Source organism: Schistocerca nitens, chromosome 2 (genome assembly GCF_023898315.1).
Source record: "Schistocerca nitens isolate TAMUIC-IGC-003100 chromosome 2, iqSchNite1.1, whole genome shotgun sequence".
Taxonomy (NCBI): domain Eukaryota; kingdom Metazoa; phylum Arthropoda; class Insecta; order Orthoptera; family Acrididae; genus Schistocerca; species Schistocerca nitens.
The window spans coordinates 74,177,224-74,193,886 of record NC_064615.1 but is presented as its reverse complement, the minus strand read 5'-3'; the positions used below and the strand labels follow the sequence as shown (position 1 = coordinate 74,193,886).

The following is a 16,663-nucleotide window of genomic DNA, read 5'->3' as shown; positions in this document are numbered from 1 at the left end:
AGAATACTGGGAAAGTGCAATCAGTCTACTAAGGAGACTGCTTACAAATCACTTTGTGACCAGTTCTAAAATATTGCTCAAGTCTGTGAGACCTGTACCAGATAGGACTAACAGGGTATAATGAAAGTATACAGATAAGGGCAGCACAAGTGGTCACATGTTTGTTTAATCTGTGGGAGAGTGTCACAGATATACTGAAGGAACTGAACTGGAAGACTCTTGAAGATAGATTAACCTATGCCGAGAAAGTTTGTTAACAAATTTTCAAGAACCAGCTTCAAATGATTACTCTAGGAATATACCTCAACCTCCCTATATATCGCTCACATAGGGTTATGAGGATAAGAGTAGAATAATTACTGCACGCACAGAGGCATTCAAACAATCGCTCACATAGGGTTATGAGGATAAGAGTAGAATAATTACTGCACGCACAGAGGCATTCAAACAATCCTTCTTCCCATGCTCCATATGTGAATGGAGCAGGAAGAAATCCAAGTAACTGCTACAGTGGGATGTCCCCTCTTCCATATACTTCACAGTGGTTTGCAGAATATAGATGTAGATGTTGGTATTAGAAATAACACATCCTGGCGGATCCCTTAACGTGGTGTCCTCACCGTTCACATTAACGGGTATCTGTTCATGCCCCCGACTGAAGTCTGCTTGCTTAATACCAACAACGATGGTGATTAACTGATCTAATTCACCAAAGGTTAGCAGCTTTTGTGCAAACACTATGTGTGATAGATCTTTCTGATTTTTCCGCTTCCAACAACTGCACTTCAAAGGCAAGAGCAGCAGTGTGCACCTCTTGTACTGGTATGTACTCCCCAATTTCTCATCTGACCGCTGAACCCGAAAAAAGTATTTGTTAATTGGCTCACTTTTATTCTCACTGACAGCCTCTATTCTAAGACCCAGGAATGCAAATCACACAAAAAACCCTATTGTGCCAATATATCTCCCACCTTTATAGCTAGGAGTAAATTAATTGGAAAACAGCCTCCCAACCTACGTGTAATACATTTACCTGTTTTTCTAAGTCAACAGAAAACAACAAAAAGTTCACCAATTGTTGCATGGTATCTGTAGCAAATACACCATTCTGCACAACACATGTAACAGAGGGATTGGCAGTTTAGCAAAATTACAAGAATTAATCATATTTTAACTTCCCACATTATTACAGGTGCTAGCATTATTTGCTAAGACAAAATGTTCATTCTCACTTTTCTTGGTGCTTTCATCCCATCCTGATGTGCTTAATGTAATCTGTAATTACATCATTTGTGCCTTCAACTTACTAACTTCTGACTTCTGTTTAGGCTTAGCAACCATCAGATATAAATTACTTATCTGACCGAACCAGTGTGTGATCTGGACTTGGACACAGTACACATACACACACGAAGGTTGACTACCTTCCAAAAAGAGTAAATATTTGTCAGTATCGCTCAGAAAAACTGTTCGGTGCTCAACGACCGCATTCACTTGACCAACAACAGCTGCGTTAAACTGCTCTGGCCTCCCTAGTACTGTGCACAGCCATGTCACCAGTTCTGTCACATCCTCTTCTTCTAGTTCTCCACGGATCTTTAACTCGCACCTCAGCTGGCCCATCTTTAGGTAACAGATTCAAATAACCTTTCTCCATTGGTACACTGACTATACCTGACACAGGTCAGTGCAAATAGATTCCAGCAGATCAAATTACTCGGTACAAAATACTATAAATCTACACAGCACCAATGATATTTGATACAAGCTCCAATCAGTCACCGCCTCCAAAGTTAACGATGCTTTGCTACCATATCACAACCTACTACTTGCATTTTGTTTGATTTGGAAGGAAGAACCATGTCTTAAGGGACTGAATATCATTGGTAATGATTACACATGTAAACATTTATTGACACCATCACAATTTTCATATTACCTTAAAGTTGATTTAATTAAGAAAATGACTAAGCAAATCTAAATATTAATTTTAACCAATTAAGGAAGCAACTTTAAAACCCAGGCAAATGACTAGCTTTCTTTGTGCCCCTTCTTTTCTTTTCTTGCCCCCCCCCCCCCCCCAAAAAAAAATAAATAAATAAAGTGAAGTTAAGCAGGAAATACAGCAAACTCTTAAAATTTTAGAAATTTTGCAGCTTTTGAATTATCAATTGACGTAATCAAATTAATTAATCACAACATTTACAGAAACGTGACAATTTGAATCAGAGCAGCAAAATGTGAACTAAATGTTACAAATAAGTAAATGGTTGGGGCTAGAGGTGCTAGTCTGACATCACCAGAAAATTTCAGAACACCATAAAACTCACGGGCAGTCTGGAAGAACTGGGAGCTCCTGCTTCTACAACACACAGTAAAATATCCTTTGAAGTACATACATCTTAATAGAAAAGGCCAGTGTAAATGTAAGAAATACAAAGCATTTAGTAATTACAAAGCTAAAGGATTTCTTTAATTCCCACTTAAGTTTAAACCACCCATCTACCACTTAAGGTAAGTGGCACAAGCCAATAGCCTCTTTAAAATTTGCTTAATAGTGGACTCAAAGAACCAAACCATTTCCCATGAAATTTCTAATCCATGACACACAAAGGAAGTATTTCAAAAACCATTTAATGAAAAGCCGGCCGCGGTGGTCTAGCGGTTCTGGCGCTGCAGTCCGGAACCGCGGGACTGCTACGGTCGCAGGTTCGAATCCTGCCTCGGGCATGGGTGTGTGTGATGTCCTTAGGTTAGTTAGGTTTAAGTAGTTCTAAGTTCTAGGGGACTTATGACCTAAGATGTTGAGTCCCATAGTGCTCAGAGCCATTTAATGAAAATAACTTATTGTAGCAAAATGTCAGTTGGGCCTCAGCAAGAGGAAACAATTCAGCAGCTTTCAGATCTAACTTAATCAGTGAGGACAACTTATAAACATTAGCACCTTTTACTATTTAAAGGTTCCTCAAGACCAAATTTTACAAGCTTATCAAACATCAGGCTGAGCAGAGTACCAGGCTTCAACAGTCAATTTCAACACAACGCTAGATAATGAGCAAAAGTGCACAAGATAACCTGACACTGAAACCACTCCACACAGCAGCAAATTGAAGACAGGCTCACATCAGATGTTCCTCAAAAATTTGAGAAGTCTGAACAGCTTGCTTATCACTGAGCAGTAGGTTAAAATCTGCTCACCAAAAAATCAGAGGCTGTGATGATGCTCAGACACAAAAATAAGTACAGAACTGGGCAATTGCCATAATGGACACAGGTGCTAGGAAAACACAGTTGACAGCAAGAAACCTCGCAGAAAATGGATTACTCGCACATTCCTGGTGGGTTTACAGCCAAGCCTGGTCAAGGTAGACTTGCTCACATACCCAAGGTGTGGCTAGCATGTGTTGGCTCAGTAATGGACTCTGGATGTGCCCCCTCCTGGCGCCACATAGCCATCTCAGCAAATTTGCCATGCCCAGCCTGCCTCTGTCCTTGCACCGAGCCTGCTAGGAAGCAATTGAGGGCCACCACCCCTGTTTTGCTGACCCAGACCACTTCCGCCTCACTTGAGCAAAGGTGTCATTTAAGGCATGACACAGTTATTGATGGTTGTGGCACAGCTCAAAGCATAATTCCTTGAAGCAAAAGTATGCGCTTCTGTCATTCTATTATGAATTTAGAGAAGAAGGAATTGCTGATAGAATGGTGTGATCAGGAAGTAACAGATGCATGAAATATGACGACATGCATCAATGCCGAACTTGAAGAGATTGATGCCTTTATTCCAGTGTTGGCCACACCAAACATCCTGATTTTTATTAAGACAGGACTCCTCCAACTGCGGTCATGTGAGGGTCAATCAAAATTAATGCCTTCTATCGCAAAAAAAAATTTATTAATAAACATACAACAGCAGAATTAGTACACGTCATTGCCTTAACTGTCCTCTACATAAGACTGCATTTGTACTCATTTGCACTGTTGTTGAATATATGCATTAAAACCAATTTGGCAAAACTAATGGTGTTGCTTTTTGGCCCCTGATTTTAAAGCTGTTTTACCCTCATCCATGAAGGCACTGTAATGGGCATCAGCAATGTGCGGTGTAGGGCGAAGAAGTTTTGTAATGGAGTAATGGATGTTGCAAATGAACCATGCAGCAGCCAGATGATAATAGCATCTGTCACAGATGCCAATAAATGATGTGCTGCTGAAGTGATTCAGGGACATAGTTGTTTTTAGAGCTCACAATCAGCAATGGACCCTATGTAACTACAATTACATATCTGAAGGGGGTAGTAATGCACGCCCTCATATATAATTTTTCACAACCTAAGCAGTTGCAAAAATTGTCTGCACTGTGCTGCCTCATACACATTGCAGCCCTGATTTGGCCCTGTCTGGCTTCTACCTGTTTGGACATGTGAAAGACAACCTATGTGGTGTGGGGTGACAGAATCAATGAATTTGTTGAAGTTAAAACAACTTTAAAATCATAGGTCAGTAAGCAAAACCCTAAATTTTTCCAAACTGGTTTTAATGCCTGGGTTCAATAATGGCACAAGTGTGTACAAATACAGTGTGAGTTTGTTGAATGATAGTCTTTAACTGTCAGAAATATGCCAAAGCAGCCCTTGAAGCAGGGGTCACTTGTTCCCTTAGAGAATTCTGTGTCAAATGTGGTGTTGATCATGCAGCATGGAATCAAAGTTGCAATATATTTCAGGAGAAAAAGAAGGTGCAACGATTCAAAGAACCAAGTGAGTGTCCTATACTGAAACAAATAACTAAATAAATAAAAGTCCATGAGGCCACCCATATTCTTTGCCTTGATGGTTACTAACCATGTCACTAAGGTCACCGTGTTCACTCAGATGCAAACAAACAGCATGGGCATGAATACGTGCTCCTACAAGTGTAGTTGCAAAGCAACAAGTATTTCCCCATTGGTGACAAGCAAAACAGTTACATAAATTTCTGAGAACACCAAAAGACAGCCACACCACAACCAAGAGTGCCACCAAGTACAATAAGCAACATACCAAAATGTCCATCACTGCCAACATCACCTTTGAAAGAGAAATGTCAAACAAATAAAAAAAATATACAAGTGCAAGTCATCAGACCATTTAGCATCACATTGACTGATGAATCTGAAGAGAAAAAATCCAGGAAATGGAGATAGTGGAGTAGAAGTGCAACCTCAGCAGCAGTATAAAACACAGAGATAAGAAAACTTCACTGATAAAATGACTCTCATACTGCAGTGGAACCCGAAGGTTTAGAATTCATGTGAAGGAGGTAACATTCTTGACACAAGGCAGATCCCTGTGTCTGTATTCGAGAAACCCATTTAAGGAGACATGTAGATAACTCTTTAAAGAGTTATGCATTTTAACTGCACCATTACACTACATATATTTGCTAATGAAATTTGTCATAAATAACAGTTTGAGAAGCCTAATGATGTCCATACCTACAACACTAGAGGAAAAATGATCTTTATTATTCCTCATTATGAAAGTTGTCAGTGGCTCAGAAAAGAGTTCAATATGCAGTGACAAAAATTTTTGCTTATTTGTCCAGTATCATAAAATGTCTGACAGGCACCAAAGCAAGTTTTAAATGTAACCTAAAATCATTTCTCCTGGACAACAACTCCCATTCCACAAACAAATTTCCATTTAAAAACAGTCAACCTGTAAAAACAAAGTAAAAATTTTAAAAAATGCCTTGTTTTTAGATGTAGTTGCACAAGTAGGACAAAAAAACACTGTGCTCATTAATGTTAATACTAATTGTGTACAGGTATCCTGTAAACTGATTTGTTCCACATCAGCTTGGTAAAAGAATCATTCAGATTGTGTATGCAACATGTATCTATCTATCTATCTATCTATCTATCTATCTGACACACTCCACAGAAGGACAATCTGAGTCAGCAGAGGCATATTAATCATTGATGAATATCACCTCAGTACCAACTTAACAACTGTTGTGGCAACATTGCAAGCACCATACAGTATGACACTATGCTCACTGCACCTACCCTAAATGACGACTGTATTCCTAAGGCTCTCAGTGATGGTGAACAGCTCCTCCATCCATTCCCACTGTGTGGGGAATTTATTGCCTCCAATGTTGGTAGATACAACCACCTGTCCCCAAGATCAAGTTATTGAGAACCTCATTTGTATCAAAGCATTTTGTGTGTTAAACATTGAGCAAAACGCACACTTCAGCACTGTTAAAGGGTTGTTTTCATCAAAAATTTCATGACTTGCTCTCCTGTGGTCACCAAAATTGCTCAGTGGGAAGTGACTAGTGATATGTACTCGAGTGATCAGTTCCCTGTCGAAATACATGTAACAGAGCAAAGAGTGACCAAACAGAGAGCTCAAGTGAAAGCTCAGAAAGGATAACAGGCTGTTGTACAGTCAACTAACAGTATTTGAATGACACAACAGAGTCTAGAAATGGATGGATCACATTGCAAAGGTGATCCACCAAAGTGTTTTGATGCATCCATTCCAAAGACTTCAGATCATCCAAAGACCACCTGTGCACTGATGGATTGAAGAGTGCTGTTCTGTAATCAAGTTCAGGCAGGCAGTATTGTCCAGATTCAAATGCTGACCAACTGCAGAGAAAGTCTCAGCTTTTTGGATTGGGAGGTCCATTATAATTAAGGAGAGTAACAGGTGCTCATGGCAGAATTCCAGAACTCATTTAACCTTTCCACCAGCTCAGCACCAGAATGGGAAGGTATCAGAAGAATTTTCAAAAGACAAAGCAGGCTGTATATAAAGAGGGGTATCTTCAGACACCATCAAGAAACATTGGTCAGGCAGTGTTTCAGCATTTCACCAAGACTACTGATACCACCAGACTGGATCCGGCATACCATTGTCACCATCTGTACACTGAAAGCAGCCAATTAGACTTCAGGTCAAGTAACACTGAGTCCTATAACTTCGCCAGTTCTGAGCCTAGATTTTATGAATGAAAAGTTTATGTATGTAGTCAACCCATTGTTGTGGAACAAAACAAGATTAAAATACTAAATTTAAAAAAACTGGTGTGATTAATGACATATTTTTAGAACTTGTTCAAAGGGAATAGCAGTATTAAATATTTAAAAAAACATGAAAATGATGCAGCTAGAATGTAAAGGTATGGTTGTAGCTGAATGTAGTCACAGTGCTAAATTGAAAAAAAAAATACATCACTGTGTTGTCATTATGAACTAAACAATCGATAGCATAGGGCATGGGTGGACAACTGACAGCCTGTGGGTTGTATGCGACCTGCAATTGGTTCCATTCCGATCTGTAAAACAAATTCATGGGGGAGAGAGGCACTCGCATTGTACTCCACCCAGTACACATTTTCAGATATTTACGGCGACACTCAGCTCACTTTGGGTTTGCAGTTCACAATGCAGACTAGTGATAGTTTTGCTTATTTTGTGCATGTGCAGTGACATTTCACTGCCACTGCATTTGAAGGAGACTTGAATGACCTGCTTGTCACCAAAAATCACGAGGTTATTCCCAATTCTTGTCGACTGAGATTGCCTACCTCGTTGACATTTTTTTCTATTTTTTCTCATGTTGACAGTAGTAAATAATACTTGTCTGTTGTAGATACATTAGAACTGTTGAAACTGAAGGCTATGTAAAATGTAGTAGCTGCAACCAGTTGCTTTTATAGGTGTCTATTTTTCCATGATGACATTTCAAGATGTCTGGCATCTCATCTTCAGTTATTTACATTTACTTACATTTCATGAACATTGTCTCTTTACTAACAGCCTTGCAGAATTTTGCAACGGGACTTTTTAAGACAGCTATTGTAAAATGTCATAAGTAAAGAAACAATGTTCACAATGCTTAAACAAGTCTAAACATCTGAAGCTGCGGTGAACATAAAATGAATGTACTCTCAGAAACCTGTGTTTTGAGGCATAATTTTTTGGTGTGGTGAGTTGAGGAAGGGTTACCATTCATATCAGTGAGTTACCCCATAAACATTTAAGTCACAGACGCTATAGTTTTGAATTTATGTGCTAGGAGCACTATCAGGTGATGAGGTGGCCCATGAGCTAATGCATATATAAGGGGCTTCCAAAACAAATGAGCCCGAGTGTGGAATGTGCAAACCGGTGACAGGAGGATAATATCATGGTATGTGTAACGAGGTGTGGTTCCAGCAGAGGATGGAAGTTAACAGCCCATTGCTAGAGGGCATGCATGCACATCACGTGACTATACAGAGCTAGCAGCAACATGCATCAATTGTCCAATGCTGCCGGTCACATTGCAAACAGTAACATGGAGGTTTCGACAGAAGAGCAAAGAAGTGTTGTTCATTTTCTGACAGTGGAAGGAGCAGGAGGAACAGACTTTCATTGACAAATGTCACAAGTGTACAGCAAACACTGCATGTCCCTTGCAAGGGTCAAATCATGGCACAAGCTTTTCAGGGAAGGATGGGTGTCAACGCTGTATTACCGATGACATCGTCCAGCTGGTGGATGCACCCATTACGCAGGACCGCCGAGTGACAGTGGAAGCCATAGCTGCCATGGTCATATTGAGTGTCAGAAGTGCTCACACCATCAAGAAGGAACGACTGCACATGTGCAAATTGTGTGCCCAATGGGTGTCCCACAGTCTTCAACCACACCAGGAAGCATGTCGAATGGCCCACTGTCTTTCTCATCTGCAGCTCTATGCTTGGGAAGGGAATGCTTTCCTGGCACAGGTGGTGGCTGGAGAACAGTCATGGTGTCATCACTTCGAACCAGAATCAAAATGACAAAATCTCCAGTGGAAGCATCCAGGGTCACCACCACCAAAAAAAGCCAAGCCATCCACATGAGTGCAGGAAAGGTTATGCTGATTTTCTTCTTTGACCAAGATGGCCCTCTTCTGATTCACTTCCTGTGGTGCGGGACAACAGTGCATGCCCAGTGTTACTCACAAACCTTGACCACCCTTCGCCAAGCGATAAACTCTCAGCAGTAGGGTCATTCTGCTCCACGAGAATGCAAAGCCTGATATGGCCAACACACTCGTGGAACTCCTACAAAAATTGAAATGTAAGGTTCTCGGCCACCCTCCATACAGTCCGGACCTCCCCCACTGTGATTATACCATTTTTGGTTCCTTAAAAAGGCTCTGAGGGGGCAAACAATTCACCTCAGACGACAATGTCCAGCTGTATATGCGGAACTGGTTAACATCGCAGTCCTGAGAATTTTATCAGACAGCGATTCACTGCCTTGTGTCACAGTGGGACAAGAGTCTCTACAGCCAGGGTCAGTACTTCTAACATACAGATACTGGTTTCTGTAATTATGCCTCCATTATGTTTCTTTTTGATCGCCCCTTTATTTACACTGTGAGATCAAAAGTATCCCGACACCCCAAAAAACACACGCTTTTCATATTAGGTACATTGTACTGCCACCTGCTGCTAGGTACTCCATATCAGCGACCTCTGTAGTCATTAGACATCGTGGGAGAGCAGAATGTGGATATACAATAATAACATCCCTGAAATGGACTGGCCTGCACAGAGTCCTGACTTGAATCCTATAGAACACCTTTGGGATGTTTTGGAACACCGACTTCATGCCAGGCCTCATCGACCGACATCGATACCTCTCCTCAGTGCAGCACTCCGTGAAGAAAGGTCTGCTATTCCCCAAGAAACCTTCCAGTACCTGATTGAACGTATGCCTGTGAGAGTGGAAACTGTCATCAAGGCTAAGAGTAGGCCAACACAATATTGAATTCCAGCATTACCGATGGAGGGCACCACGAACTTGTAAATAATTTTCTGCCTGGTGTCTGTATACTTTTATCAAGTAGTGTATGTGAATCAGCCCCACGGATTGTTGAAGGTTGCCCATGCCTGGTGTAGAGTATATTGGCATATTGCAGCATGTTCTAAATGCAAAAATTACTAGAAACAAACAGAAATTACCTTTATTTATTGGAGACGTGCTACCACTTCCCAAAGCTAGGAAAAAAAAAATTGGATGTACCATATTTGCTATATAATGTCTGAGAAGGATAACTGCCACCCCCAGAGAGCTCACAACTCTTTTGTGGACATGTGTGTGAGAAGCCTGAGGCCCCAAGACATTGCAATACTTCACCTTTCCTGTGATGCAATCTACTCTCCCACTGTACCTTTCCTCAGACTTTATCCACACTGGACTCGTATTCAGGAGGATGATGGTTCAATCCAACATCCAGAACCCTGATTTAGGTTTTCTGTGATTTCCCTGAAATTGTTCCAGGCAAATGCCAGGATGGTTCCTTTGATAGGGCAAGGCCGACTTCCTTCCCCACCCTTCCCTAATCCAATGAGACCGATGACCTTGCTGTTTGGTCTCTTCCCCCAAATCAATCCAATCCAATCCAATCCAGACTTTATCTCTAGGACATATCCCCTGATGACAAACGAGCTTGCTTGTAGGATGACTGTTATGGATTTTCCCACTTTGTCTCATTATTTTACACAACCTGTTTCATTTAACCTATGTTTGATCCCAACTTCTGGGTTTGACATCCTCCTTTATCCCAAAAAATAAAAAATATTCACAGAAGTGCAGGCTATGCAGGAATCTCATCCAATGCACGACATCCTAGGCAGTCCATGTGGGAGGTTATCCGGTACCAGTATGGTGGTAGCTCCTTGAAATTGAAGGGAACACACTATTTGTGCATGAGCTGTTACCTCCCCATGCAAGCGGAAGAGTAGGTGCCTGTCCATTGGGAGGCAGCGGGACTCAAGGTCAAAGTCATCAAGCCAGATGGCCATTGCTCTGGCTGGGTGGCACCTATGGAAAGAGCCCTTGTCAGAGAAATTGGTATTATGGTGAGATATCTGGCACCACAAAAAAATCTAAGCTATCAATCAGTCGCCGTGAGACTCCAGTAGCCTCTTCAGACAGAGTAGAATTCTTCATTGCTGTTTGTTATGACCCTAATAACTTTCCCTTTCTTGCCGCACCAGGAGAGGAAAGCAAAATCGAACAACTTGCTGAAACTTACTCCTCGTAGTTCCTAGTTTCCACTCGGACAGATGAAGGGTCCCCCCCCCCTCTCTCTCTCTCTCTCTCTCTCTCTCTCTCTAAGCCAATGTTCTTTGTGGGGAATTTTGAAAGTGTGTTTGGGAAAATCTCTTCTCTTAGTAAATAACAAAGTGGTTCCATCTTAAATTAAAACAGTGAATCCTGCCCAGTCCTGGGCATTGCACTCTTGTGAAAATCTTGGTAGTGTACCTGTTACAGTAACACTCTGCAGGAGTCTAAACATGGCACAGGGTGTAATTTTTCACTTAAACTTAATGCTGCAGGAGAATGAAGAACTATGGGAACACTTGCAGAAGCATGGTATCAACTTCATATGTCACATACATGGAGGCTCACCAGGTAACAAAGTAGACACTGGCACATTCATCCATGCTTTTGAGGGGGATTCACTTCTGGAGAAGATCGAAATCATCATATTATCACTGTGAAGTGATCCCTTATTTCCCTTCTCTCATGTGGTGCTTGAGATGCCAACACTTTGAGAATACGTCTTCCCAGTGTGCGAATGACCTAATTTATGGAGTCTATGGTTGAGCACTATGCGAAAACTCGCTGTGTGTGCTGCCACCTGTCTGTGCCAATTGCAGAAGTGACTAACCTCCCTGATGTCCAAAGTATACTGCCCTAAGAATGCAAAATTCAGGAACTGAAGATATTCAGTCACCTCTCGTTTCAAAGCTCATAAAAATATGATCATTTATATTCTGTCTCACTGATACTGAACTTTGCCACTACAAAGGCCAGGTCATTGGCAGTATCTGGCATATTTATCCCCTCAATGTCTATCTCCTGTAGTTGTGCAACTAAATTAGTTCAGAGGGGTGATAGGTCCTCACATCTCATAGTTTCTGCAGCACCATCTGTGGAAGCCTCAGCTCCCCTCTACTGGACTGGAGAAACAACATCTGCAAGTGTCAGGGCATTTTATTTGGGAACCACCTTCCTGGAAGCTCATGGACCAATGACCTAACACTAGCCACTGGCAGAAATAGCCATGGGTCTAATGTCTGCCCACTCCTCTTTGGATCCTGCGACAACAAGGAACAAGCCCTCACAAGATTCTCGACTGCCAAAAGTAGTGAAAGAAAAAAAGAATAAATCTTGATAGAAGGCTACTCTTGTGACCTCGGAGACACTAGTTCCGCCATGCTATCAGACTGTGAAGCAGTGTTTGTTGATGTTGTTCCTCCTCCAGCAGTGACAGACAGTGAACCTGGAGCACGATCTATCCTCCTGGTGCAATCACATATAAATAGGTCACCCTCAGCCCGATGACAGAATGAAAATGAAATGGATGTTGTCCATAGTTTTGTGCATTTTCCTCAGATTTTTAGAAATTCGGCGTGAATATTGTCAAGCACTGGAGTTTTCCCAATTGAGGGGAAGGGCTTGTTTGTTTTTGTGTTTGTTTTTGTGGTTCTGACTTCTCGTTTCACGTTGATTGTATGTGCTTTGTCTTTTGTTGCTCTAGGTGGAACTAATAGATGTGAAGCAATGGCATTTGGATGGACTGTCGTCTTATTTCTTTGTGTGGGCCCCACTTCTTAGCTACCTTAACAGTGTCCATTGTCCAAGCTTGTCTTCTTGATGTTTGAAAATTCAAGTTTTCAATGGTTTCCATCCATTTTTGCTGTCTCCCCACGCGTAGGTCTGGAACATGACAAGGAATTAGAATTCGGAAAGCGGACGTAGCTAATTTGATACTTAACTTTAATCCATTAATTATGAATGTCGCTCTTGACGGTACATGATTCACAATATTATCTGTTCAGAAGACATATAGTAACTGAATATGGCGCCTTGCTAGGTCGTAGCAAATGACATAGCTGAAGGCTTTTCTAACTCGTCTCAGCAAATGAGAGCGTATGTAGTCAGTGAACCATTGCTAGCAAAGTCGGCTGTACAACTGGGGCGAGTGCTAGGGAGTCTCTCTCGACTAGACCTGCCGTGTGGCGGCACTCGGTCTGCAATCACTGATAGTGGCGACACGCGGGTCCGACGTATACTAACGGACCGCGGCCAATTTAAAGGCTACCACGTAGCAAGTGTGGTGTCTGGTGATGACACCACAGCTTATACTTTGAAAACCTGCAAATTATTGAACTACATGATTAGCAGAGCAAGTGATATTTTGAAATAAAAGTACTGCTTTCACAATTAATACTATTATCTATTAACACACATAAAATTGTGTTGCTTTACTAATTACTGCTAAGAGTACAATTATTTTTATGTACCACATGACTGCAGAATTATTTCCTGTTGTTTCCTGCTATGCTAATGGAGACCTAGAAACTTACAATACAGTTAATTTTAGACTTTTTTTTCAATAGCATAAATTTAAATTGGTTTTTTGATTCCAGTTGCATGCATTATGTCTGTGAGCAAATGTTAAAATCTTTTGCCCCACTGTTTATCAAAGATAATGTTTATCCTAGACAGAGAAACAAAGCCAATATTTAATTATTTTTTTAACTTATAATTTGGTTGTCTGTATCATAGTTATAATATATAAAGAGCAAATATATCATTACTGTCTAATGATTTCATTTGCTTACCATTTCTCTCTCTCTCTCTCTCTCTCTCTCTCTCTCTCTCTCTCTCTCTCTCTCTCTCTCTCTCTCTCTCTCTCCCCCCCCCTCCCTCCCTCTCCCTCCCTCCCTCCCTCCCTCCCTCCCTCCCTCCCCCCCCCCTTACACACACACAAACACACACACACACACACACACACACACACACACACATTTTTCAGTTCTTTAATGTGAAAATGAAGGCTTTCGATTTGCTGATCAGCTGGTGTATATCCTCGTGACTGTAGAGCCTGATTCTTTACAGCAGATCCCATATACAAAGAAAGGAGTTCTCATTTTGGAATATTGGAGGATGGAGGGGGAATTAACATCTCACAAGCCCTTGTCATGACCTGTGCATGTGTCGTAAGGGAAGCGGACTGAGATCTTAAAGCAGTGCAGATATGATTTCACTGAAACAATGGAAAATCCAGGTTGAAATATCAAAAATATTTCAAAAAGGATAGACTGCTACCCACCATAAAGGTGACATGTTGGTTGCAGACAGGCATAGCAAAAAGACTATTACATGTGAGCTTTTAGCCTCTCCTCCTTCAGAGAAGAAAAATGCAACACATTCACAAGCAAACACACCTCACACACATAACCAGTATTTCCGGTCACTCCAGCCACAAACCAACAGACACACGTTGAACGGGAGCAGCAATCTGGAATGGGGTGTGAAAGAAGGAGGGATAGCAGGGTATGGGTGGGGGAAGAGGAATCAGTGCTACGTGCCAGAGCACTCAAGGAATGGAGGTGGCAGGACTCAGCTGCCAGGTGCAGCATCAGGAGGCTGTGGAGGTGGAAAGGGCAAGGACACAAGAGTGGAAAAGAGAGGAACAGAAGTGAGGAACGGACCAGTTGGTGCACCGGCAGACAGCAGCACACATTGTGGGTGATGGGAGGTGAATTGTGAGGAGGTGACAGGACAGTGGGTTGGAAACAGTTGTGTGGAGGATTTGGAGACAGTAGGTTACCAAATGTTGAGGACTTGATTATTTCGAGAGCAGAGACTGTGTTGTAAGGATAACTCACAGCTTCGCAGTCCAGAACAACTGGTGGTGGAGGGGAGGATCCAGATGGCTCGGGTAGTGAAGCAGCCATTGAAATCAAGCATGTTATTTTCAGCTACCTGTTGTGCTACAGGGTGGTCTACTTTGCTCTTGGCCACAGTTTGGCGGTGGCCGTTCATCCTGATGGACAGTTGTTTGGTTGTAATACCAATATAAAAAGCTGTGCAATGATTGCAGCAGAGCTGGTATATGACATGGCTGCTTTCACAGGTGGCCCAGCCCCCAATGGGGTAGGTTAAGCTTGTGACAGGGCTGGGATAGGAAATGCTGGGTGTTTGGATTGTTCAGGTCTTGCACCTGGAACTTCCACAGGGATATGATCCCTGTGACAATGGGTTGGGATTGGGAGTGGCATAGGAACGGACTAAGATGTTGTGTAGGTTGGGTGGGTGATGGAACACCACTTTAGGGTATGATTTCACTGGCAGTTTTTAAAATTTGTGGTAACAGCCATTGTGACTTATCAGGAAGACATTTTTCAAAGTGTAATTGGTTGTTTTCTTACTTGTCAGAGATATTCTTTTCCTATTTTATAACTGCTGAGCATTGTGTGTCTTTAACATTTTTTTCTTTGAAAGTATCTTTTTAAATGTTTTTATCTTTCTCTGTCAGCTTTGCTTCCACATGGAAGATTTATTATTTATTGGCTATGTGAATTTTATTATGTTGAAAGTTCTCTTCATCCATTTCAGAATGCCATGGTGCTCACAATGCCTGAAGAAACTCTTACCCTTTACACACCAAGTCCCCACGACAAAACTGAATGGTTGCAAGCACTACAGAACTCCATCAAAAAGGTGCTACAGAAATCTCATTCACATACACCACCAAGTGTTCGATCAGCCACTTATACATTCACCAAGACATCAACATTAAAGGATGCAAAATATTCAGGTAAGAGAATCTGAAACCCAATTTATTGTTTAATGACGAAAGATATATTATTAGGAAGATATGATGAAACAGATAAATAAATGTAAAGGAGATCTTTTGAGTCACATATTTCTCAGAATTATACAACCAGGTCTCTATTTAGGACCTATACACCATTAGGCTGATCCTGTGCAGTGGGCCGTGCAAGATGAAATTTTGTATTAACTTACCCAAAAATAATGTTGTAGGTCATTTTTTGAATTAAAAGCCCATAACACAGCATTTAAGATTTGTAATTTAATTTATAACATTTTACTCTACAGTTTATGATTTAATGAATTTATAAGATTAAAACAAAAATAAAAGTCCTCATTTATTAACAGTGTTATGAACAACTTAATTTTCTAAAAAAATAACAAGAAATTGAGATTAATCTCGAAGTAAAAATCAGTATACCATTAAAAATGTTTTATAACTACAATAAACATACCTGTTAGGCAAACTCTATAACAAACAACAAGCCAAACTAATTCTGCTTATACAAATTTAATTAAAATACAGTAATTTCCTAATGAGCTGTAAAATGAAAGTTTCAAACAAACTTGTTGCGTAATTGGTATGTACCATTATTTCATACGAATAAAGCTACTTGGTTGTCTTGAAATATCACTTTCAATACTGAGTGAACAAAAATTCCCACTAAAATGCTATCAGTAGTCACTTGGCATTGCTATGACATCAAGAGCCCATAAGGTATCTGACTAAAACTGTTTAAACATCTTGTACTATTCCTGTAATATCTACTTAATGAATAAAGTTATCCGAAATGGTTTTCTCCAGCTTCAAGTGCTCAAAAATCCACATGCAAAAAGTTATAGGGTCCTCTTTTGGATGAAGCAAGATATGGAAGAATTTGTTTTTTCTACAAACGGGCAAAACCTTGTTAACAATCCAGTTAAATCTTAGAAATTTTGCTCAACTTAAGTGCTGCATGTTTGACTGGGTGCCACCAATAATTTGATGTGAAGGTTTGA

At 40.9% G+C, this 16,663-nt stretch overlaps 1 protein-coding gene across 1 annotated transcript in view; it reads left to right on the top strand.

The window, feature by feature from the left end:
* LOC126235735 (alsin) overlaps window positions 1-16,663 on the top strand; it is a 234,067-nt gene that overhangs the window by 66,530 nt on the left and 150,874 nt on the right. The window contains exon 4 of the mRNA XM_049944514.1: window positions 15,449-15,650. Within this exon, the coding sequence (XP_049800471.1) occupies window positions 15,449-15,650 (202 nt within the window). The remainder of the gene's footprint in view (window positions 1-15,448; window positions 15,651-16,663) is intronic.